General features: G+C 40.5%; 2 protein-coding genes across 5 annotated transcripts in view; one reads left to right on the top strand and one right to left on the bottom strand.

Moving 5' to 3' along the window:
• SNX25 (sorting nexin 25) overlaps nucleotides 1-13,213 on the top strand; it is a 77,466-nt gene extending 64,253 nt beyond the window's left edge. For both annotated transcript variants that reach the window (XM_061371703.1, XM_061371710.1), the window contains 8 exons: nucleotides 2,200-2,340; nucleotides 2,821-2,934; nucleotides 3,422-3,586; nucleotides 6,982-7,099; nucleotides 8,246-8,312; nucleotides 9,889-10,070; nucleotides 11,287-11,387; nucleotides 12,206-13,213. In XM_061371703.1, the coding sequence (XP_061227687.1) occupies nucleotides 2,200-2,340; nucleotides 2,821-2,934; nucleotides 3,422-3,586; nucleotides 6,982-7,099; nucleotides 8,246-8,312; nucleotides 9,889-10,070; nucleotides 11,287-11,387; nucleotides 12,206-12,280 (963 nt within the window). In that variant the 3' untranslated portion in view covers nucleotides 12,281-13,213. The remainder of the gene's footprint in view (nucleotides 1-2,199; nucleotides 2,341-2,820; nucleotides 2,935-3,421; nucleotides 3,587-6,981; nucleotides 7,100-8,245; nucleotides 8,313-9,888; nucleotides 10,071-11,286; nucleotides 11,388-12,205) is intronic.
• A 1,096-nt stretch (nucleotides 13,214-14,309) lies between these two features.
• On the bottom strand, nucleotides 14,310-23,637 carry LRP2BP (LRP2 binding protein). 3 transcript variants are annotated; one of them, XM_061371721.1, is made up of 8 exons: nucleotides 23,433-23,637; nucleotides 22,979-23,091; nucleotides 22,078-22,191; nucleotides 20,459-20,601; nucleotides 20,277-20,382; nucleotides 19,360-19,583; nucleotides 16,202-16,367; nucleotides 14,310-14,442 (listed from the first exon to the last, which is right to left on the bottom strand). In XM_061371721.1, the coding sequence occupies exons 1-8, from the start codon at nucleotides 23,494-23,496 to the stop codon at nucleotides 14,377-14,379; spliced, it is 996 nt and encodes a 331-aa protein (XP_061227705.1). In that variant the 5' UTR covers nucleotides 23,497-23,637; the 3' UTR covers nucleotides 14,310-14,376. The 3 variants fall into 3 exon arrangements, with proteins under 3 accessions (XP_061227705.1, XP_061227711.1, XP_061227713.1); XM_061371727.1 differs by lacking the exon at nucleotides 14,310-14,442 and adding an exon at nucleotides 14,454-15,246; XM_061371729.1 differs by lacking the exon at nucleotides 14,310-14,442 and adding an exon at nucleotides 14,454-14,852.
• Between the last annotated feature and the right edge of the window lie 248 nt (nucleotides 23,638-23,885).

Genomic DNA, 23,885 nt, shown 5'->3' with positions numbered 1-23,885 from the left:
AGTTGATTCTCTAATCTGGAAAAACAAATGCACAAGTACTTCAGTTGGTTGAAAAGTATGCATTCTTAGGATCCTGTAGACTTTCAGGTATCTAGATGAGGGTATTTGAAGGAAGTTGTAATGTGTCTTCATTTAGTAATTAGAATTAAAATGATTTTGAATGTGGATCCTAACTTGAAAGCAGACTCCCTGGGCCTGCAAAGGATACTTGAAAGGGACTTCTCATCAGGGACTGTAGTGATAGGACAAGGGGTAATGGGTTTAAACTTAAACAGGGGAAGTTCAGGTTAGATATAAGGAAGAAGTTCTTTACTGTGAAGGTGGTGAGGCACTGGAATGGACTGCCAAAGGAAGTGGCAAATGCTCCATCCCTGGCAGTGTTCAAGGCCAGGTTGGATGGGGCCTTGAGCAACCTGGTCTAGTGTGAGGTGTCTCTGCCCATGGGATGATTTTAGATGATCTTAAGGACCTTTCCAACCCTAACCATTCTATGGTTAAGTACTAAGTTCTCCCATTTTGAGAATGTGCTTCCAGAGGGATGACTTTCTGCTGACTATTACAGTTCGGATACACTACACACATGCAAATCCCCATGCTGTGGATGAATGTGTAATGTAGGATGATATGGATGGCTTAAATAGGCATTTTCAGCACTGCTCTCCCAGTTTCCATAAGCATCTGCCAGGAGGTGTTTGTGAGTCATCTACAAACACAAACCCAACCTAGCTCAGGGGTAGGTGTACACAGCAGGAACTGTCCCAGAGATCTGGGTCCCTGTGTTCCAGGCCTCCCCGACCTACATTTTGGAGACCATTCAAGCATCTGTATGTGCAGTAGTCTGGCAGGAGAAAGGCAGTTCCCCAAATAGCTGTGCTGGGAACCAGGCACATTTTCACATGTTCAAGCTGATGCTTTGCATTCTGCCTGGGTGCTGCTGCAGGTTTTATGGCAGAGAGATGTGAAACCTGGGCCACAGATCAGGTTTCCCAGTGGTCCATGTGCAGCTTTAGGAGTGCATCTCAGGGAATATTCTTCATGTATACCTCTCAACAGCCTAAGAATTTAAACACAGGTTTTAGCTGTGTGTCTCCTCCAGCGGTGCTGATACAGCTGCTCGTCAAATTAACTATCACTAGCATTAAGTGTTATCAGACCTTTACAGGCTTCTCAGAAAATATTATATGAATTGTAAAGTTTATTCTTACCCCAATTGGATTAGTTAAATATTCTTTGAGAAAAAAAACACCCCAAAAAGCTTAAAAATTACCACCTTCCTCATAAAGATTATGCAAGAGTGGTATTTTATAATTACCTTGCTGTTATTTGCATTTATATCTTAAGACAAGCATTTGACAGTTTGGCTTGACCAAAAAAAAAAAGGATTTATTTCCATTTATTAATTGCTGTTCATAATCTATTTAGCTGTCCCCTTAAAACAAGTAAACAAAAATCTGTTACCATTAGGGCATAAGGATGAAGTCCCAGGTGGCTCATCAAACTAAGGAATAATGTGGTCACGCTGCTGCTGTTGTCTCAAGAAAAATCATTTAACAACTTTGCAGTAGTTTTCCCATTTACACAGTGTGGTTAATCACTCCTCCTTCCTCTGGCTGTTGTACAGCTCGATTCATTAGTAGTTTTGTGAAGCTGTGAGCCCTTCAGAAATAAACACTGCATGGATATCATGCTGTGTGCATGCAGAATAGCCCAAGTGAGCAGAGAAATTGCTTGAGACAGGCACCAGCTGCTGCAAGGCCCAGCTGCAGAGCTGCTATGCCTGGTGTGTGGGTGAGCCTGGGCGTGAGCACAGGGAAAGAAGTGGGAAATAAGGGAGAACACTCCGAAAAATGCAGATGGGAGAACTGGAGTCTTGGTGAGTTATCAAATGCTATGTGGTACGCACCTTAACTGAAATAATACATGCAGCTGTTTGAAAAAGACATGTCAGGGAGATCTGATTGCTGATGGACAGCACTGCCAAGCTGTATGTGAAGTGTAATAGCGGTTACCTGCAGGACTCATTCAGGACTGACACAGCATTTTGCTCCAGGTTTAGTTCATTAAGGGGTCACCTTCAAACTGCAGGAGAAGCGTGGGACTGATGGTGACTGTATTTGCAAGCCATTCATCTGGCAGCCCAAATGTTCCACTATTTGCTTTCAGAGTAGCGTACCTTACTGTTGGTTTGTTCCCCACAAGGTTTTGGAAGAGAATGGAGAACAAGTGCCCTGTTACTCTGTCATGGTGAGTTTACAAGATGTTGGTGGAGCTGAAACTAAGAACTGGACTGTTCCCAGGAAGCTCAGTGAGTTTCAGAACATACACCGGAAACTCAGTGAGGTACGGATCTTGGTTAGGGGAGGGAGAAGATGCCGGTTGCTAAAATTTGTCAGAATGATGCTTGAAGAGGGGAAAACCAGATAAAAAGATCATACTGCCAGTTTTTATGCCAGCCTTTAAGCTTTTAGAGCTTGTTTTCTGTGCATGTTTCCGGCCTCTGCCAGATGCTTATAAAACTTGTTGATTTTTTTTTTCCTTAATAATGAATGTTTTACTGAACTAACCCAATGTCAAAATGGTGCGTGCTCTGCACTGTCATACACGAGCCTCTTTCAAAACTAGATTTTGTCTCTAGCTTCCAGAGAGGTACTAGAAATGGCAGCTTACGGGAACGGAGAAGGTTTTCTTTTACAGTGCTTTAACCTTTCTGTCTGCTAAGGGATAGATAACAGTGGTGGTGTGAAGGGAAGTGGTGTCAATCCATAATGGGTAAAAAAAGGTATTTTTCATGTTAAGTGAGCTCTCCTTTCTCCTCTACAGTGTTTTCCATCATTAAAGAAAGTTCAGTTGCCTTCTCTCAGCAAGCTGCCCTTCAAATCCATAGACCAGAAATTCATGGAGAAATCCAAGAACCAGCTTAACAATTTTCTGCAGGTGAGAAAACAAAGACAAAACCAACAGATCTAAGTGGGAGAGTTGAGTGGATGTTCTCTCTCTATTGCCAAAATAGAACAAATAGGTTAGATGTAAGGTTTGATGATATGTGTATTGAAGTTGTCCAAAATGCCTGAATTAGAGATGAGTTTGGCTGATAGTAATCATTCCTCTAGTGGTAAGTTAATTTAAACTTTGATTAAGTAAGAAACAGTAGATAATGAATCCTGTAAAGCACTTCACAACAAATTCCTTACAAATTAGAACTTTAAAAAGAAAGTTGTAAGAAAAAACCTTTAATCTTACTAGTTCTAATACTATAAAACTAGCTTCTTAAAGTACCTTTGTAAGACGTGAGTTGGTTTTTAGTTCACTCTGCCTCTGAGCCATGTTATAATCAGTTTTATTGGATGGCCTGACATGTTTTATTCCTTAATACACCAATTAAACATTACTTGTTGTTTCCATCATTATTTTTCTTCCCTAGAAATTGCTCTCTGATGAAAGACTCTGCCAGAGTGAAGCACTTTACGCCTTCTTGAGCCCTTCGCCAGAGCACCTCAAAGTTATTGATGTGCAAGGAAAGAAGTCGTCTTTTTCACTCTCCTCATTTCTAGAACGACTTCCTGGTGATTTGTTTTCTCATCAGGAGGTAAGCAGTAGAAAAGTAATCTTCCCAAATTTAATTACTTATCCAAAGCAAGCAGGGAGAGCCATTAATATAATGCATTTGAATGGCAGGTGGTATTGGAAGGCATTTCCAAAGGTCATTTTTAATTTACTGTAAGTGAACAAGCAGTCAGAAATAAGAGCTGTCTGTGAATTCTAAAGGTGTTCGTTAATGAACTGTTTCCTGCCCTTTGATAAAGATACATATATAGGCAAATGTGTAACCTGCCACAAATAAACAAATTTCAGTCCATGTGGGTTCGTTTATTTTTTTATAGCAGAATTTCCCACTTTTTGTGCTCTCAACATGCATATTTCTGAGGGCTTTTGGCAGGTAAAAATAATTCGCTTGAGAAGCTGTCTTGGTGGGGAACAGCTGTGAGTCCTTCATTTCTGGAGAGCTGAAGCAAAGCTAGTTGTGACAAAAACTGAAGGCAAATGGTGCAGGCTTACAGGGAGAATTTGCCAGTACAGGCGGGAGCCCGTGTGGGCAGACCACTTTGAGAATTTGATACTAAGCCATATCAAACTATTGTTTCTCAGAACACAATGAAGAATAGGTGAGTGACTAAAATAGCTCATTGACTAAAATTGCCCATAATTTCATAGCTGTCTGTGGTTCGTCTAATGGATAGAAAATGCACTGTGGTGTAAGAATTTATACTTCTCGTTGCATTTCCTAAAATGATAGGGGATTTGCTGAACAGAAAAATAGAGCAGGGACCTCAGAGAGAACATTGGGTTTACCTTCCTGCTCCAAGCAGGCTGAACTGTGCTAGGACAATTCTTGGCACGTGTTTGTCTAACGTGCTATTAAACCTCTGATAACCGATGTTCTCCAGATGGGCAAGGCAGCGTATCCTGATTCTCAGCTGTTCTCACGGTTAGAAACCTTTTATTACTTCCTAACATAAACGTCCATTCTTTAGCCAGCCAGCTCTTGTCGTGTCTGCAGCAAACACCCAACAGTTTGGGTTAGGATCATGTCAGTTATCAGGATTTACTACTTTCCTTTTGTCTTTTATGCTTTTGTTTCTGTGACTGAGCAGCCTCAATTTCTCCTAGTTTTTGTTAGGTTATGTTTTATTTAGTTCTTACAGTTCTGCTCTAGACTTACCTGATTATTCATATTTTTCTTAGAAATATGGTGACTGAAATTTGAAACACGATGTTCCCACTAGGTTTTCCTTTTTCCATGTATGAAAATATTTCTCTGTGTGTACATATATATATTACATGAACAATGTTTGTGCTTAAACATCATTGTATTACACTTGCCTTTTCCACAACAGTGTGGCCCTGTGATCATTTTCTGTAGTAGTATCAATATCAATAGTTTTATTTCCTGTGTTTACATAGTGAATTATTGGTGCTTTGCATCTGTCTTCATCAAACTGCACCCTGTGGGCTCAACTGCAAACTCAGTAAGCTTATTTTCTATTCTGTTGCCCAAGTGCATAATGACAATATGGAATTATGTCTACTATGAACAATTAAATAAAACATAATTCCTTGAATAATAAGAATAGAAAAGGGCTCAGAAGCCTGTTGACCAGAGGATGATAGTGAGCAGGACTGGAGTTTGTTCTAGACTGTGTCCCTGGAGAAAATCTGTTCAGCATCAATGAATACGTGTGCTTGTGGGCTAAGATGGATAATGATTTGTGATTTCTTTGTGTGGTGTTCCTGGTTAGTATGGTGTGGCTTTTTGTTCCCTGCCCTCAGTCATAGCTTAGCCTAATATTAGCAGAAAGCTTTAAAAGCTGGGGACTCATCAAGCTGTGGAAGTCATTTTAACAGGGGAGCCTGTGAATACTTACAGTGCACTTCACTGCTGTGAGGTGTTTTCCTTTGGTTCCTGGTTATGAGGAGAGAAGCAGCATCTCAAGGGGTGCCAGAGAAAATGACAGATGTGACTCAGGAAGTCACAGGATGTGACTTGGGAAGGGTACAGAATATGTAAGGGGTGGAATATGCAACACTATGGCCAATCTATATAGGCCACTGTGCAGTGCCATGCCTGAAGAAGATTCAGGAACTGGAAATATACCCAAAGTCGATGATGGACTTTAGATGGGATTTGGAGGGTGTGAGGGAGGAGTAAGACAAACTGATGACCAGCTGAGATGCTGTAGGATGCTCTGTAGAGTAGGGTTCAAATGGCAGGCAGGGGATGGCTAAAAGATTGTGGCCTTAAGGCCAAGAAAGAAAAACACCAAAATAGTGCAGGAGAAATAGAGCTGTGAAGCACATTTTCCAGACCACATGATGATGGAGGAAAGGGGGTAATATTAGATAATGGAATGATAAGGAAGAAAGGAAGACATGAGGGATTTCTTTGCAAACCAGGCTGAAGAAAGACAATCTGTCTGCACACCATTCTGACCATTCCTGGTGCGTAACACCAACCTCAGTGGGGGCAGGTCTACCTCACTGCAGCTTTGCTCTAAGCATAGGCAGGCAAGGGGAGATCCAGGAAAGCAGTGATGTGCTGGCTGTCATGGGTAGTGGTAGGTGGTGTAGCCCTGATGCTGAAGCAGATCTTTGTTACACTGGGAAACAACCTGCTGTCTGCTCTTCATTCTTGAATAAATGGTTGTGCCCAAACTGAGGTGGTTCAATACATTGTCCTGTGAGTCTGTTCTGATTAACTCTGCTCCCTTTGGGACACTGAGCTTGGGTGTCCTCAGTGATACCTGACGGCCCTGTTTGCCACATCCTGCCAGCAGCAGAGATGTTGGCTTTAATGCTCTTTCTTGAGGGCTGGCCATGCTCCTTCCCCAGAGCAAGGCAATACTACTCGGCTCTTGTGAGACCCTACTTGGAGTAATGTGTGTGGTTCTGGTGTCCTCAACATAAGAAGACCATGGAGCTGTTGGAGCAAGTCCAGAGGAGGGTCATGAGGATGATCAGAGGACTGGAGCACCTCCTGTATGAAGATAGGCTGAGAAGGTTGGGGCTGTTCAGCCTAGAGAAGAGAAGGCTGCGTGGAGACCTCATAGCAACCTTCCAGTATCTGCAGGGAGCCTACAAGGATGCTGAAGAGGGACTCTTCATTAGGGACTACAGTGTCAGGACAAGGGGTAACGGGTTAAACAGGGGAAGATCAGGTTAGGTATAAGGAAGTTGTTCTTTACTATGAGGGTGGTGAGGCACTGGAACAGGTTGCCCGAAGAAGTGGTAAATGTTCCATCCCTGGCAGTATTCAAGGCCAGGTTGGACAGAGCCTTGGGTGACATGGTCTAGTGTGAGGTGTCCCTGCCCGTGGCAGGGGGGTTGGAACTTGATAATCTTAAGGTTCTTTCCAATCCTAACTATTCTATGATTCTATAAGGATGGGAAGCTGTGGTCATAACCTTATTGTATCTCTCTTCCTAGGAAGAAACAGAAGAGGACAGTGACCTGTCGGACTACGGAGAGGAGGTGGATGGGAAAAGGGACTCTCTTGCTGAACCATGTTTCATGCTGATTGGAGAGATTTTTGAACTGCGAGGAAGTAAGCTGTAAACCTGCTTATTTGCCAGTGGAATCTGTTGGCCAAGAAATCTGGGGGACTTTATAATTCGTATTTTTCTGCTGTTTCAATAAGTGGAAATGTTCTTGCAATCTGCATTGCCGGTTTGCCTGGGACAGAGCTCTTCTTCAGTAGTTCGTGACTTCGGAGCTTTTATTCAGAAGTGAAATTCCAAAATAACATGGTGGTAAAAATGTAATTAGTATGGGAAAGCATTTGAATTCAGTATTCTTAAGCTTTTAATTAAACAAAGGTAGAAACCCCAGTAAAATGCAGCAGCGTGTTCTCTGTAAACAGGCTGCATGTTAGAATGCATGAATTATGAGGAAGGAAAGGTGACTTTATTACAGAACATATCACTGACAAAGCAACATAATTTTAATGTCCATTTGAAGTGTATTATGTGTGCCTTTCAGTTCCACAATTTATATAATGGAAAAGATCCCACACATAACTGAATGAGGGTAATGAATAAAACTATTTTTGTCTCTATTTGAATGTGCAGCTACACTTGGTACCCTATAAAATTATTTACAGGGTGACTATTACAAAATGCAGCACCTTCCAAAAATGACAGATGTATCTTCCAAATATAGACTTTCTTGTGCTGATGGTGAACTGCCTTGAAAGAAAGATTAACCACTAATTACAAGGAAGCACTTCCATTTGTTTCCTTTATTTGTAATGAAAAGCTAAATGCTTGGTTTATTTGAGTGAAGATGTTTTCAGAATTTCAATGATGCTGCTGTGTGTACATTAGACAAGCAGGTGTGGAAAGGGTGTGAATTTTGAAGGGCTTTCTGGGGGGGGGGTAGTAGAAAAAGGTGTTTGGGTAGTTGTACAGCTCGATAAACTTGAAATACTCTTAAAGTCTGCAATACAAGCTACAAAGATGTGTTTATGTAATCTGCAAGACTTAAAAAGCATATAGCAAACAGTACAGGGAAAACAGTCAAGAAAAATAAGACCCGTGCACAGCTAATGAAATCTTTGAAAGGATTGTGACAGATGTTTATTGTAGGGTGTGTTGGTGGGTTTTGGTTGTGAGGGAGTTTTGAACATGATTGTGGGTACCCTGATGTTACTAATCTCTTGATCTTTATTTTCTGTCATTTTTCATTGTTCCAGTGTTCAAGTGGGTCAGAAAAACATTGATTGCACTAGTACAAGTCACTTTTGGAAGAACTATCAACAAGTAAGTAGCTGTTAATTCAACTGAACCCACATCATTGTTCTATGAAAAAAAAGCTGAGAGCAGAACTGTTAAAAAAGAAACAAAATCGGGACATTCTGCTGTATATGGCTATCTGCATTTGTTTTCTACAGCTCAGTTTAAAAATACATTATGTTGATTAGAGAAGACACAGATATATGAACTAGATTCTTCCTTATTTTTAACCCTATATAGGACTTTGCTTTTGGAAAAACACATGTCATGGGAGACACGTATGGAAAGTGACTTTCTTCTTTTTAGTGAAGCAGCCTTGCATTTATATATATATATATATATATATATATATATATATATATAAAGACTTGGCTATACTGTTTTTCTGAATGTCCTGGCTCTAAATGGCTTTTATTAGTTTTTGCTTCATCTTACAGTCCCATGGAGATTTTTACCACATCTGAAACTAGGTTTCTGTTTCAAGTAATTTCTTTCAAATCAAATACTTGTTTCTCAAAAGTGACTGAAGTAATGTTTACACATGATGCGAGCCATTAATTTATAACATGAAACCTGTACATGTGTAACAGTGATGTGTTTTCATGAAGGTATTTTTCTGTATCATTTGAAGACATAACTGCCAAGTGAGGCCTGGACGAGGCTATGAAGTAAGCATGCGTGTCTGTACACACCTTTCATGTGGGAACTTACGTCAGTGGTCAGAAAAAGTTTGGCAGAGTATTCTCCCAGCAGAACAGGCTGCTCCTTTGTGACTAAATTTGCACATGACAGCATGGCTTTTAAAACCTCTCACATGTGATGTAGTACTAAATTGGACTGGCCTCTGGCAGTATCTGTTCACTGAGTTTTAAGTCATTCAGTTTATTTTTTCATACTCTGCTGATGAATAGCATGAAAGACACCTGAGAAAGGACAAAGAGAGAGAATGTGTGTGAGCACAGCATGCATGCAGAGTTCCTATATAGCCTTGTACATGTTCGTTGAGTTTTTCATTTATTGATCTTAAGGTGTTTGGCTATACTCTGGCCCAGCCTGAAGCCTGTTATCTACCTCAGACTGTGCTGAAGGCTACAGTGAGTGCTTGCAGCTACAGGAGGAGGCTGCTATCTCCATTTGTAATCCCCTCTCTGATGTGCTGTTGCTGTCTGTGAGGGGACTTCCTGTGCTTTTATCAAAACTTCATCTGTTTTTATCCCACCAGGCATGGTGGGATAAATCTATCATGCATTTAGTTTGGAGTTCACCACAATTAGTTAATTTTTATGTCTTTTCCCAGTGGAGCTTTTGTAGGGCGCATTCCTGAAGTATAGTTTCAGTGTAGTAATTTGTAATATGTGTAGTAATTTGTAGTCTGTGTTTGTGGATTACATTGAAATGTAGCCTTCTCCACATCTCAGTTGGGTATCTGGAGTGACCTAAATCCTAGAGAACCCAGAGCTGAATAGAAGTTGCTGTGCTGCAGGTGATATCATAATTTGGGATAACTACGTGAAATTGAGCATCGCTTCCACTACTTTCAGGAATAAAAGAATGAATCTGCCTAAAACATGAAAGATACAGTCCTTTCTGTACTTCTCCACAGGCAAATCCGTGACACTGTACATTGGATTTTCAGTGAACCAATGCTTGTTTACTACATTGGTGTGTTTCGAGATGCTTTTTGGCCAAATGGCAAGTTAGCTCCACCACCAAGAGCCAAGAGCGATGAACAAAAGCGAGAGACAAAACAGAGAGCACAGCAAAAACTACTTGAAAACATTCCAGGTGAGATCACTTTCATTCTGCTTAATCCTGAGTTAGGAAACAAAACTACTGCTAGTAATGATAAGGGAAATAACAAGGGGTGAGAATATAAAAGTAAAAAGGGTGGGGGTGGATAGATGTAGAATCAATAAACACAAGTGATGCACAATACAGTCGCTTACCACCCGCCATCTGATACCCAGCTGGACCCAAGCAGCGATCTGGGCCTTCCAGGTTAACTCCCCCAGTTTATATACTGGGCATGACATGCAGCTGTATGGAATACCCCTTTAGCTACTTTGGGTCAGGTGTCGTGTCTCTCCTTCCTCCTGGCTTCTTGTGCCCCTCCTCACTGGCAGAGCATGAGAGACTGAAAAGTCCTTGATCAGAGCAAGTGCTACTGAGCAACAGCTAGAACATCAGTGTGTTATCAGCGTTGTTCTCAGACTAAAGTCGAAAACACAGCACTGCACCAGCTACTAGGAAGGAGAAAAATGAATGCTACAGCTGAACCCAAGATACTCGCCTCCAGCTGAACAGAATGTACTTCAACGAGCTATTTTATGGCTGAGATGTCTCAGACACCCCTTCCATTAGTTGACTTTTACTGCAAAAATAGCAGCAGGCATGCATGCAAAATATTTGTCATTTACTCTGATGCTCACCTACTTACCTAGCATAGGCTTCTATAGCTGGTTTGTGGTTCTGTTCTGTTGTTTCTGAGCTTGGAGAGATGTGTCAGGAGACAGCTGAATGTCCCTTAAATTAATGAAGCACTGAATCACTATTTATTGTCTAATCCAAATTATAAGTAATTGACTTAGTTGTGGGAAGTATTTTCTGTGAAGAGGCAATCTGAATCTGTTTTAACTGTTGCAGTAATTCTGTCTTTGTGGCTGAAGGTATATTTAAGTGAATGATTTAATAATGCATGAAATTAGACTTGACTCTGAGAGGTGAACTGTCTAAAAGGCATACTATATATCATGTTAAAACAATAAAAATGTTGTTATTGAGATGCATATACCCTTATTAAACTTGGGTAACTTGAGTGTTTTGAACCTGACCTAACAAACCTATGTTGTTAAAAGGTGGGTGAATGGGGGCTATGTATCTTGTAACCAAGGGCCATGAAGTGCAGTGGTTTTATTTCCTCTCCTTTGTGGGTGGTACGGTTAGCTGGAGGTTCTGCCTAGCATGGGTGAAACACTGTAAGCTGAATTAATATTTGTTGCAGATACTCTGCAGAGTCTTGTTGGACAACAAAATGCCCGCCATGGTGTAGTGAAAGTGTTCAATGCATTGCAAGAAAGAAAGGCAAACAAGCACCTACTCTATGTGAGTAACCACAAAAATAGCCTTTTAACTTTATACTCCTGTTAATCGCTGAGCTCTGCTCACTCTCTATTAGAGCATGGGGTGTGTGTTTTTGCAGAAATTTGTTAGACTTTTGTTCTGTGTGCAAGAAACATTTTTGGTTATTAAAGTCAAAAGAAACGTACTTGGTTACCTCATGTGACTCATTCTGAATAACAGAAAACTGTTTAAGTTTAAAAACAAGGTTTGCCTTTGTCCAAGAGAGATCCTCTACCACATCCAACTTGCCAGACTTCATGAGGTATAAACTAATCTCTTCATATAGTTGAGAAAAATAGACACCTTGGAGAATCAAAAGGAAAGGAAGTTCCAGGTTTGGCTCACAGTTAGGATGTGACAGGCCTCCTTTGTTGCTGGTTGGGACTGACTGGAGTATGGAGCTGGACACAACTGTAATACCTTTTCCCTCAGTCTCTTCTGTCTCATTTGCTTCTGCAGCTGGTAACAGCCTTGGCATGCTCAGGCAGCACATGCCCTGGTGCTTCCTGATGCAGCTGCTGCAGCTTTGACACAACAGCACCAGTTTATGCAGGGTGGGAAATCCCCATCTGAATGAAGGCAGCTGTGCCTGTGGCACTTGCCCTCTTTTAGCCTTGGGGCATTTCCTGTGTTATCTGCAGGGCTCACGCTAACTTTAGGCTGAAAGAAATGGAATTGCATGAGTGATGAGTAGTGACCCTTCATGCTTTTCTTATCTGTGGTGCTCTGAACATGACAGAAAGGAAGGAGAAATTCTCATTTGGCACCTGTACTTACCTGAACTCATTTCTGTTTTTCAGGTTTTGCTGGAACTGCTGCTAACTGAACTGTGTCCTGAGCTAAGAGCTCATTTAGAGCAGCTTAATGCCACTTAGGTTTGAATCTGCACAACTGGACCACTAGAGAAATGTCTATGTCCAATAATAGACATGAAACTTATTTTCCTCTATTCCATAGAGGGCTGAGGACTATGATTATTTTTAGCGTTTTTCTTTCTTCTTGAGTTTTTTGTGAAGTAAACAGACTTGAAAAGATCTGATGCTGTAGTAGGGTAGACAAGACAATGCTGTATAGTTGCCAATTTTTATTTAAATGGTTCTATTTGACTACTCTTCTGTTTGAAATATAGATTGAAACATAAATGTTCATATAAGGTGAAAGAAACCAGAAAATATTTTAAACATTTATGAAAAGAAATTTTGCTTATAGTGGTAAACTAATGAATGTTGGACAGTTCTAATCTCCTCACCGAGGATTTGAGCATTCCTTTTTTCTTGTGTATGGAAAAAGCCTTGTCGTGCAATACTACATGTAAAGCTATTGTGAAAATTTTACTGATTTTCTTTTTACCAAAGATTTTCTGTAGTTTGAAGCATTTGTAAGCAATAAATAACTCAGCTGGATTGCAGTACTTGATAACGAGGCTATACTGACAACTAATGAATGAGTTTGACAGCACTGGTTTCATAAGGAGTATCTGCGTCACTTCGAAGTCTGTGTCAAAAATATGTGTTGTAAACTGGTATGTCCTAACAGAATGCCTGTGTTAAATGTTAGTTCAGAGATTAGTGCTTATGAATTGCTTCTATGAATGATTAAGTCGACATTTAATTAAACCATTCTAATAACTTCCCTGATATTACTCAGGGCTGTTATAGTCAAATACCCCAATTTCAAACAACCTTCAACTCTTTCCCTTATTTTATAAAAGGAAAGAAAACAATGTCTTCAGTGTTTTTTTAATTTATGTAAAGATATGCAAATAAGGTCTTAATGCACATCTAAATAATTAAACATCATCAAAAATTCCTAGGCGACACTCATTATTTTACCTTCAGTACAGTTGTGCTCATAAAAAAACTCCTTGCAGTTAAGACTGGCTATATAAGATCCATGTGGTATATTTAAATCAGTCTTTTTAGTAACATCTGTCCTGTTCCAGCAGTTTCAGGGCAGTTTTCAAGTCGTGCAGGGCACAATCCCAAGAAGCAAGACAAATTCTGCATGTACAAAGTTTTACAAGTAAATAGGTATTTAGAAACGTGCAAGCTTACCCAAGGAATCAGTGAAATTTACTAGTGGATGATCAAAGTATGTTTTGATAAGAGATTCAGCACAACATTGCTTGGGTGTACACACTCCCAGCCAGAAGGTTTCAGCTAATACTACCAGAGGCAGCTTAAATGAAGTATGAAAGGTTGAGGAGAACTGGCCTTGTTCAGAGGACATATATACTGCCTATTTCCATACTAACATTTTTTATCTACAGTTCTGGAAGTATTATTTATTTTCTAGTTTTAGAAGTTGACGTGTCCGGGAGCAGGGAGGGAGAAAGGGGAAAAGTGAGCAAGCAGCTTCAAGGTTCTGAGTTACTGGCTGGGCTTAAACCACATGGTTTGAACTGTGTCAGGCCTTTCCAACTTGAAGCCTCTGCAATCTAAGAATAAAATGTGTTAAGATACAAGTAGATCTAGGTGCATTAGAAAAGCATGTGAAAGAAAGTCTACACAGAACAAAGGTAAGATTTTAAAATGGCTGTGAACTGTGAATGGGCTGAATGTGGAAAGTGGACAAGTTTGGGTTCAAGCTTTTCATAGTATTAAAACTGAATGTTTAAATATTAAAAATGCAGAAAAGGGAACAACCATTTTTATTTGGTTTTGGTTTGATTCATGTGCTATATGGCAGTATGACATGAAGAAAACACAGGACATCTGCTCCAGTAAAATGTCCTTAATAAACTGTAAGTCTTTGATAGAATTTTTAAATCTGCCTTTGCCTCATCTAAGAGTGTGAGCTTTTTACTTTCGCTGTGTTTTTAGATATAAAAGAGTCAGTAGATTGCTTTAAATAGTAATTCCTCTAAAGTTGGAAAGCAAGCAGTAAGTGATGAACACTCTGTAATTGCTGGAGATTAAAGATGGTTTATTGTGGTAGCACATTCATATAGCAGTCACAGCTAAAGGAAATGCTAAATTTTCCCAAGATTAGCTGCCAGTTCAAGGTCAGCCGCAACATCAGGATCCAGAAGACACGCCTTTGAAAACAGAACAGGCAGTTCTAGTTTATGGCTAAAGTAAAATTGTATGTTGTCAACATCAATATAACACTAATAAGGTCTTTATCTCAGATAATTACAACAAAAGTTAACCAACTTGTTAAAATGTTAAAGAGTTAATATGCTACACAGCTTTAAATCCCTTTTTCTAAAGAAAAGAAATGAGTATTTAAAATGAGCATACTTGACTGTAGTGTTGGTTTTAATTTTTTATTCTCTTTGTTGATATGGCATGTGCTGCCACCACAGTCAAAAACCTAAATCTGCTCACAGGCAGGATCAGTTTACTTCACTTGCATCACCTTTTTCAGTATCCCCTGGAATGCCCATCTTCTCTTTCTTGCGTTTCAGAACTGACAGGGTCTTAGAATGGTAGGCCAAAACCATAGCTGAGCAATTAATTAAAAAAGCAAACAAGATTTTGATTTTAAGTGGGTATAATTGTACAGTTAACACAGGAATTCTTTTCCAAGTACGAAAGAAACTGAACGCACCCACAACTCTTGTCTTTTACTTGTTCTCAAGTTACTGCTTCAGGTAGCTTCCTTGTTTATTTACCATTACTTCTCTTCTGTTGTTGAGTGGAGATGCATGCCACCAATCAATAGAAATCATCTCTCCTTATACTAAGAAGGCAGCAGCCTTCCTGTATCAGGCTCAGATGTACAGGTAGTGACTCATGAGTGAAAGTCCTTAACACTTCCTTGGACTGCTGCCTACAGCATTCTTAACACCAGCTTATATTCCTTTCCCTTTCTCCTCCTCATCCTGTCCTCTGTAACACTTTTCACAGCAGGAGAATAAAATGTTTATAAAGTATGCATTCAGAGCACCACCTCTTCTCTGCTAAGTCTTTTGTATCAGTGGCTTCCCTGGGTAAGGAGCCACAAAAATTGTTACTTGATAATTTATCATTTACGTAACTCTCCATTTATTTGGATTGCACCAAGCTGGGCATGAAGTATTCTACTTGCTGAAACAAATGGTCTCTACATGCACAGAAAGCATATAATCTTTCTTAAGGACAGATCCAATCTTGCTACACTTCCTTCCAGTTGGCTTAATCATCTTGCCTTGACTGTACCTTTAGCTATCACTGATATTATCTAGTAGATTCACCTTCTAGAAGCCGCTGTTGATCTTCTTCCTCAAGCAAGACATTTTACTTCAACTTTAGAACTTTCAAACAATGTGCCCTATTTTTGCCACTGTGTGTCAGTAACAGCAGATCTTCAGGTATTGTTAGACTATAAACATAAAACCCAAGTATGACAGCCAGGTATTACTGACTTCAGCACTGTTAATGATGGTTGTAATTGTTAGAGAATCTAAAGCAGAGAAAAACTTTGGGTTTTCCAGTTTGAGGGAATGACAGAGACAACAAATCAATTTTGGATGAGATTATTCAAATGGTTTAGCTAATCTACCTTGCATGTTACCAAGATCTTTGCTGTGATAGTTTCCACAGATGGTTTTTTGACGTTTGCCATAATGCAATATTTGCTTAAGCAAGTGGGCAGACAGCATCCTTTCAGACTGTTTTTAGTAGATTTTGATATAATTTTATAACTCTACATTTTCTTACGCAGTTTTTTTTTTTAACATGATCTTCGAGTCTTTAACCAAACAAGTTTAAAGACTGAAACCCAAGGTATCACTCAAATTTCATGAGACATAAACCACTCTTTCCAGACACATTTAAAGACTTAAAAAAGATTTTCCCATTTTCCCAACTTACCCTAGAATAGTATTTTGCAGCAGCAGCTTGATCTTGCTGTACACCTCGGCCAAGGTGGAGGCATCTACCCAAGTAGAAAGCAGCCATAGCAACCCCCTTGGCAACATACGTGGGAAGACAGTCGGTTATCTTTGCTAGCATATTGATGTCATCGTGGTCTGTAATTCTGTTATGGAATTTACAGTGTTAGCTTAGATAATGCTACCTCAAGCAATAATTGAAGTAAACCATATACGACTTGACACCACCTCCTTTCCATCATTATCCAAAATAAGCTGAAATGTATATGTATTCAGCAACCTAATGAGGATTCTTCTGTTCAGTACCTGAAATTAGTCTTACTTTACATTAAATAAAAAACAAGTACATAACTTCTGCAGTCATTTCACTATAGTTATGCTACTTATAAAAGGCAGCATACTTTAATTTTTCCTAATAAAACACTTCATGGAAAAAAAATGTGTGTTTCTGGAGGAAAAGCAGAGCTTTTCAATTCATTTGAGCAACCTTATCTAGTTGGAAGGTGTCCCTGCCCACAGCACAGGGGTTGGAACTAGATGATCTGTAAAAGGCCAACCCAAACCATTCCATGATTCCGTGATTGTAAAATTCCAAGTTCAAGATCATAGTAACCTCAAGATCTTGGTCATACCTGACAGAATCAGATTGTAAAACCCACTTCTGACAACCACTTACAACTGTTTCAGCTCAGTTATTTTCTTTATTCTGCATCTCTGCTTACTGTCACCTTATTTTCAGCATGTTGTTTTTACCATTTCAAGAATCAGAGGGACGAAGTGAACATTGTTTTCACTGTCACGCTATGATCACCTGTTGTTGTTGCTACAGTATTAGGTACAACATTTCAAAGTGGGAACTGATTTTTTTCCTAGCTGTTGTCCTAAAACAGAGCCCCCCAAGCCCTGTATCCTTTCCAGACACAAAGAGTAATTATATGCTTGACAGAAGAAAAAGAAGTGCAAGTCATTTGAATTTATACCTATTCCCTATAAATTAGTGTATGAAAGATTGTTCTGAACTAGCCCTCTGCCAAGTCAGTGCCTATTAAATCATTTGATTGTGTTCAGAGCAGTATTCTCACACTTAATTTGGTCCCATTAACAAATGCAGCAACAAAATAGGAAAAAAGACAAAAAACCCCCCAAACCAACAACCTCAACGACTTACTAGCAAAACCATTCAACTATAATAGAGGTAAGGTAACTTACTGCCTCTTTTATCTTTCTGATATATAGCATTTTTGACTTCTTCTCCAAAAGATACACAACAGGATGCTGATGCAAATAACAATACCCAGTTAAATCAGGCGAGAAATTCTAGTTCAGCACGGTTGACTTCAAACAATAGCAGTGGGTAAGTAGAAGTGTACAGGATAACAAAATTGTTATTTAAAGTGAAATACCATTAGCTAATCTAGTCTCACAGTATTAAGAAATGCTATACTGTACATAATTACATAATGCTTGGATGTTTGTACATAACAAAGGTGTAACTGTTTGTATGTAACAAACCATGTAGTTGGTATGAACACAAACAAATCTTAGCAGAAAAGGTACTGATACAACTGGTTGAACTGCTGACATTTTTGCCACAAGGCCAACTGCAATCTCAGTTAAGTGGAACTGTTTCAAGTATGGTGGCAGTATCTCTTGGTTCAGAAATGGGCACTTCTGGCTGTAGCATCAGATTTCATTGCTATTTGCTGCAATTATAGTAGCAGCTGATGAAGTGCACTGTTCACTTGCCTGGATAATGTACCATTCAGCACTGGCTGAAAGGGATGCATTCCAAGAGAGACACGCTAGACTATACTGAATAGCTATCAGTCTCCTTAGAGTGCAAAAGAAGGAAAAAACAGAGCTGCTGCTATGAATGGCATATGCAGGATGCAGCTTCTGTAAGATCAATATTGGGCCCAACACTTGTTCAATGTCTTCGTAAGTGATCTGGAAGGTGGCATCAAGTGTACCCAAATGGAGTTTGCTGATGATACCAAACTAAGTGGGAAGTGTACACTTTGGAAGAGAGAGCCACCCAACAGGCTGACCTGACTAGGCTGGAAGAGTGGGCTAACAAAAACCTTATGAAGTTCAACAAGGACAAGTCTTGCATCTGGAAAACATAATCCAGGAGTGCAGCACAGGCTGGGATCTACCTGGCTGGGCAGCAGCTCCGTGGGAAGGGACCTGGGGGTCCTGGTGGATAGGCTCAGTATATGTGAAAAGCCAACAGGATGCTGGATTACATCAACAAGGGCATCAGTATCAGAGACAGGTCATTATCCCACTCTGCTCGAGGCTTGTCAGGCCACACCTGGAATACCGTATTTAGTTTTGGTCCCTGCTATATGAGATGCAGACAGGCTGGAGAGGGTCCAGAGAAGGACCATGAAGATCATCAGAGGACTGGGAAGCCTGCTGTATGAGGAAAGGCTGAGAGAGCTGGCTTTGTTCAGCCTTGAGAAAAGGCTCAGAGGAGACCTTATCACCATGTTCCAGCATTTAAAGGGTGGCTACAAATAAGACAGAGACTTCCTTTTTACAAGGAGTCACATGAAAAAAAATGAAAGGTAATGGTTTCAAGTTAATTCTGGGGAGATTCCAACTGGATATAAGAGGAGAATTTTGCATGAGAACAATCAGCCATGGGAATAATCTCCCCAGAGAAGTGGTGGATTCTTCAACACTGAAAAGATTTAAGATTCAGCTGGACAGTGTGCTGGGACATCTAGTCTAGGTCATGCCTTGCCTAGAAAAGCTGGACCAGATGATTCTTGAGGTCCCTTTCAACCTGGGGTTCTATAATGGTAGGGGTTTAAAAGGGAGTGGTGAAGCATAGAGATTGTGGACTGAGGAGACATGGAAAGCAGGGCTGCAGGTGGGCTTCTACTTGGTCTACTTAAGATTCTAGTTCAAGGCTGTTTTGCTCCACAGGATCAAAAAGAAAAGTAGTAAGAACCTTACAGTATTAATTTTGTCATTGAGTTGCTATTCCCTCTTCTACATGAGGTTTTGCAGTTCATTATCTCAAACACCTCCTGCGTCTGAGAGACCAGAGCATGAACTTACTAATCATTTTAATCTGAGCACTGTGGTCTTACATAAAGAATCACCATAAAAAATCAAAATTATTTTCACCTTTTGGCTACTGCAGCAGCTGTTGAGTAAAATTTTCTACTGTAATAATATTCCACAAGATGACCTTGAGCATAGATGTTGCCACGTTGTGCTGCTTCTCTCAAACACTCCAAAGCAGCCTTAGTGTTTTGACCTATACCTTGTCCATAGAGATACATAACACTGAGTGCTCCCTGTGATTCCAGACTTCCGTTGCCACATGCTTCTGAATGCCAGAAAAAGGCCTAAAGAAGAGGCACAAAGTTGGAGTAAACATTTACTTTAGCTACTTTGTTCCATAGTGTTTACATAAACGCTCTTGTATCAACCATCCTGTAAGAAATGCTTACACATAAAAGAAAGCAGAATCCTTGTAAGGCTTTAAAATCTGCTTCATTTATCATCAGTGACATCTCCTTGGTTTCTGAAGGTTACCAAAGCTGAGAAAACTGAAATCCATTCTATTCCAGTACCAGTTCTCCCTGTTACTCCCAGTAAAAAAAACCACCACCAAAACACATTGGCCAGCAGTGTCAAATTAGTCAAAATGAGCGATTCTGGCCATCTGTTCATACAGGCTTGGATGATAATGCCTAGAAGTACTTAAAATACAGCTTTCAGAGACAAATATAGAATCACAGAATAGCGCTGGAAAGGACCTTAAGATCATCTAGTTCCAACCCCCCTGCCATGGGCAGGGGCACCTCACACTAAACCATGTCACCCAAGGCTCTGTCCAGCCTGGCCTTGAACACAACAAGGGATGGAACATTCACAGCTTCCTTGGACAGCCCATTCCAGTGCCACCCTCACAGTAAAGAACTTCTTCCTTATATCCAATCTAAACTTTGCCTGTTTAAGTTTGAACCAGTTAATCTTTCTGTAAAGTCAAGATTAACTGGGACTCATGAAACTCAAAAGGTACAAGCGGCCTTTACCTTCTTCAGGTCTTTTTGAGCTGACATAGAATAAAGCATTCCTAAAGTACTCTGGGCCTTTATGCTTGCTTTAGGATTTCCATGGTCTGCAGCAAAAAGCCACAACCTAAGAAAATGGGGAAAAGAAAGTTCAAGTAACGCAGCATCTTATATTTGTCAGGAAAGTTACTGACTGCCATTACCTTTCAGCCTCTTCAGTTGACTGCTTGACACCACATCCTTCATAATATGCTCTGCCAAGATTGTATGCAGCTGCAAACTTCAAGTGTCTTGCTTTTGGGGAATCAGAGTAGAGTATTTTCCTCATGTATTTCACCCCGCTCTCCTAAAAATTGAGACATTTTGATTACTACATTCAGATTCGGAAGAGGATGAGATAAAGAAGCTGACAATCCACTATGTTCTGCAAAACAGGTAAGTTTTCCACACTGAAGAAAGGCTGAGGCATATTGGTAGGACAGTCTGGAGAACAGTGTCACAGCAAAGCAGAACTGATCTTTTGTTACTAAACAGCCGCTAGATTTTTGGCTGTGACATATTTTTAATGTGAAACATTTCCTTATAAAAGTTCATCTAATAATATATTCCTCTTCATTGATAAAAATTTTCTGAGAAATACTCTTATATTTGCATAAATGACATCCTAAACATGCTACTTTTTCAATACTGATCTTCTGTAAACTTTCTCATATTGCATAATGTATCTGAAATCATAAAACAACCTTAACAGAAGGCAAAGTGGTAACACTAATACACTCTGAAGTCCCTCTATTAAAAATGCCTTAAATTCATAATGGACATAAATAAGCATACGGAGAACAAACTGTGTGTATGAGCAGATGTATGGTGTATCATCCAGGGACTTCAAAAGTATTTCAGAAACAAGATTTACACTGTTAGGATTTAGCATAGACACCCTGTTTAAATGCACTGGAGACAGTCCTTTGCAAAAGGTTCCTCTCTTACCTCTCTCATACTGAAACATTCAAAAAAGAAACTTTTCTGACATGTTTATCTGCAAACAAACCAATGTGGTAACTATGCAGGCATACAGCATACAGAACAAATGAGCCACCTCTAAAAAACAGCAGAATAATTTCTGTTCTGCTGACAATCCTCCTCTAAGCACAAGAGTCTGATCTGTTAATATGCTGTTTGATTATTTTTTCCCCTCCCATGTTGTTATGTACCCTTTCTTTCACCCTATTTGTATTCTCTCCTCGTACCACTCTTTTAAGTCATGTTCTCCAATAAGTTAACTCTTCTTATGGCAGCAATTCATTTGTCTTTTCTGAAATGTGGCTTTTCAATTTGAATGCTTTGAATTCTTGAAAATGTAATTCTTCCTCTGATTTTAAAATATTACTTCCAACCACTGGCAGAAGCATAATCCATGTTAAGAGACTAGAGACTAGTACCTTAAAAAACATCTTTGTGCAAAACTATATAGTTGATTTCCATTTTTACACATTTTCATTTATATACGCTGCTTATTAATAAGTAACAAATAGCAATTTTAAAACAGCTTCCACACAGCACAACCAAACCTTTAAAATTCATAACTGAAAATACAAATTACTGTGTTTTTCAAATGAACCTATTTTATTATAGCTATTTTTAAGAGCTACTTCAGAACTCTCTATCTTTAATGATGCTTTTTAAACACCCGTTCTTCTTGAAACTAGTTGTAAATCAAAAACCTGCTTATTTTAAACTAAATAATCAAGCTTATAAAGAAGGTCTTAGTAATCATTGGCTAATATTAAAAGGAAAGTAAAAATCACATAGCTATATTACTTACAGGGTCTTCTGTAGTGCCTAGTCCATCATAATGCATTACACCAAGCTGATACATTGCTTGAAAATCTGCATCCTTGATTTTTTCAAATTGTATTAATGCTTCTTCATACAAGCCCTGGGAAAGACAGAACAAAGGGTACGTATGGCTGCCTCACTCTGATATGTACTCTCTTGCAGTTTCTCAACTTGGAGCATTTCCCTCATGAACAAAGAACAAAAATTTGCACAGAACAACTACAGAAGTTGTAGAAATCAGACGCAGAGTAAGTCAACAACCACAAGAAAGCTGGATAGGGTGGAAGCACTCAGGACTTCCAAACAAGTAGTGGTATGCAAAACATCATCTCTGACACCAAAAGACAGTCTGACCATCTTTATCCTTCTCCCAAATGCCATCTTTTTCGTTCAAGGAGGAAAAATGTCTAATCCAGACGCCCTGCCCTATCTGATGTCCCTTAAGTGAGATATTCTTATACCTCGAGGGTTTATAAGAATCTGCTTTTACAGCTCAACACAGGGTTGGTTATACAGGGACTAAACTCAAAACTGGCAGTTGGGTTGGGAGAGCAAAGATCAAAAGCTGTGTCTGGGGTCAGGGACCAGAACCACATAACTGAAAACAGTATGTGGTGGTTGGTGAGTCAGCTGGCCAAAAACCAGCTCAGCTTGGAAGTTAGCTGTAGGGACAGGCTGCTGCTTCTTCACCCAGTCCTTGGGAGCCACCACTAGATGCCTGGGGACCATACAGGAAAAACTTACATGGGGGAACACCTGCTGCTTTTTGTGGGGAAAAAAAACAGGTACAGGCATGTCTTTTAGTTTAAGGTGTCTCTCTTCCCACTGAAATTGTATTAAAAAATTGTCAGCTTTGTAGTATTTCCGTAAAAGAAGGAAACCACAACCTCTTCATAGTACAGCTGTCCTCTCAAAAACCATGCCACAGGATCTCCACTTGCCATTCTCTTCATCAACAGCTCCTCAGCTTTTGCAAATAAAGCAGCACGGTTGCAGTTCTCTGCGTAAAAATTGACAAACATTTGGTTATTTTCCCAAACAGACAGAACAGCATCGATAAGCACACTAAAGGTCTGAAGCCGGTGCGGTCCCCTTCTGTTTGCATCTTTTAAAGGATTAAGATGAAAGGGCTATTTCATTAAAGGGATGAAGTTCGGTGAGGACCATGTGAAGGTTCGGTTTGCTGTGGAATTGCTTAAAAGCAAATCTGAACTAGAGAGGCCCCTTCACATCACGAAATGCTTTACAGCGCCTGCTGGGACTCAGCGGTGCTGAGGGACGCGGCAGGCCCGGCTGAGGGGAGTGGGGGGGAAGGGGCAGCCCCGAGGGCCGGGTCCCTACCTGATTCCTCAGGGGCGAGCTGGGTGCTGGAGGCCAGGGGCAGGCGCTCGCTGCGCAGCTTCATCCCGCCCTGGCGGGGGGCTGAGGGCAAGGGGGCTGCGAGCCTGCAAGTCGGCGGGAAGCGGCGCCCGCCAGCCGCGCCGAGTGACGGCAGGCCGGGAGCTCGGCCGCGGCCCTCGCTGGTGTCGGGCTGCCCGAGCCGCCGGCGGCGCGGAGCGGCGGAGCGCCTTGAGGCAGCCGGCGCGGCGGGCTGAGGATGGTTGCTAATGGCGGTTGCTAATGGCAGTTGCGTGGCAGTTGCCCCCCTTGCTGTCCCGAAGCACCACCCAGCCCAGCCCGCACTGTAGCGGCATCAAGCACAGGGCTTTGTGGTTCCACGTCCTCTGACCGGGCAGAAGAAGAAAGGGAAGGTAACGCTGGCGTTTTCCCTTTGGGTTTGGTCCATTTTCTGCG

Source organism: Neopsephotus bourkii, unplaced genomic scaffold (genome assembly GCF_033783945.1).
Source record: "Neopsephotus bourkii isolate Nb327-2 ecotype Australia unplaced genomic scaffold, CSIRO-AGI_Nbou_v1 NB_168, whole genome shotgun sequence".
In the NCBI taxonomy this organism is placed as follows: Eukaryota; Metazoa; Chordata; class Aves; order Psittaciformes; family Psittacidae; genus Neopsephotus; species Neopsephotus bourkii.
This window is presented reverse-complemented; position numbering and strand designations above follow the sequence as displayed.

Coding starts and splice junctions, on each gene's coding strand:
- LRP2BP (XM_061371721.1), bottom strand. CDS start 23,496: ATGAAGCTGCGCAGCGAGCGCCTGCCCCTGGCCTCCAGCACCCAGCTC. Junction 19,584..20,276: donor CTCAAAAAGACCTGAAGAAG/GTAAAGGCCGCT, acceptor CCTCTTCTTTAG/GCCTTTTTCTGGCATTCAGA. Junction 14,443..16,201: donor CTGCAAAATACTATTCTAGG/GTAAGTTGGGAA, acceptor CTGTTTTCAAAG/GCGTGTCTTCTGGATCCTGA.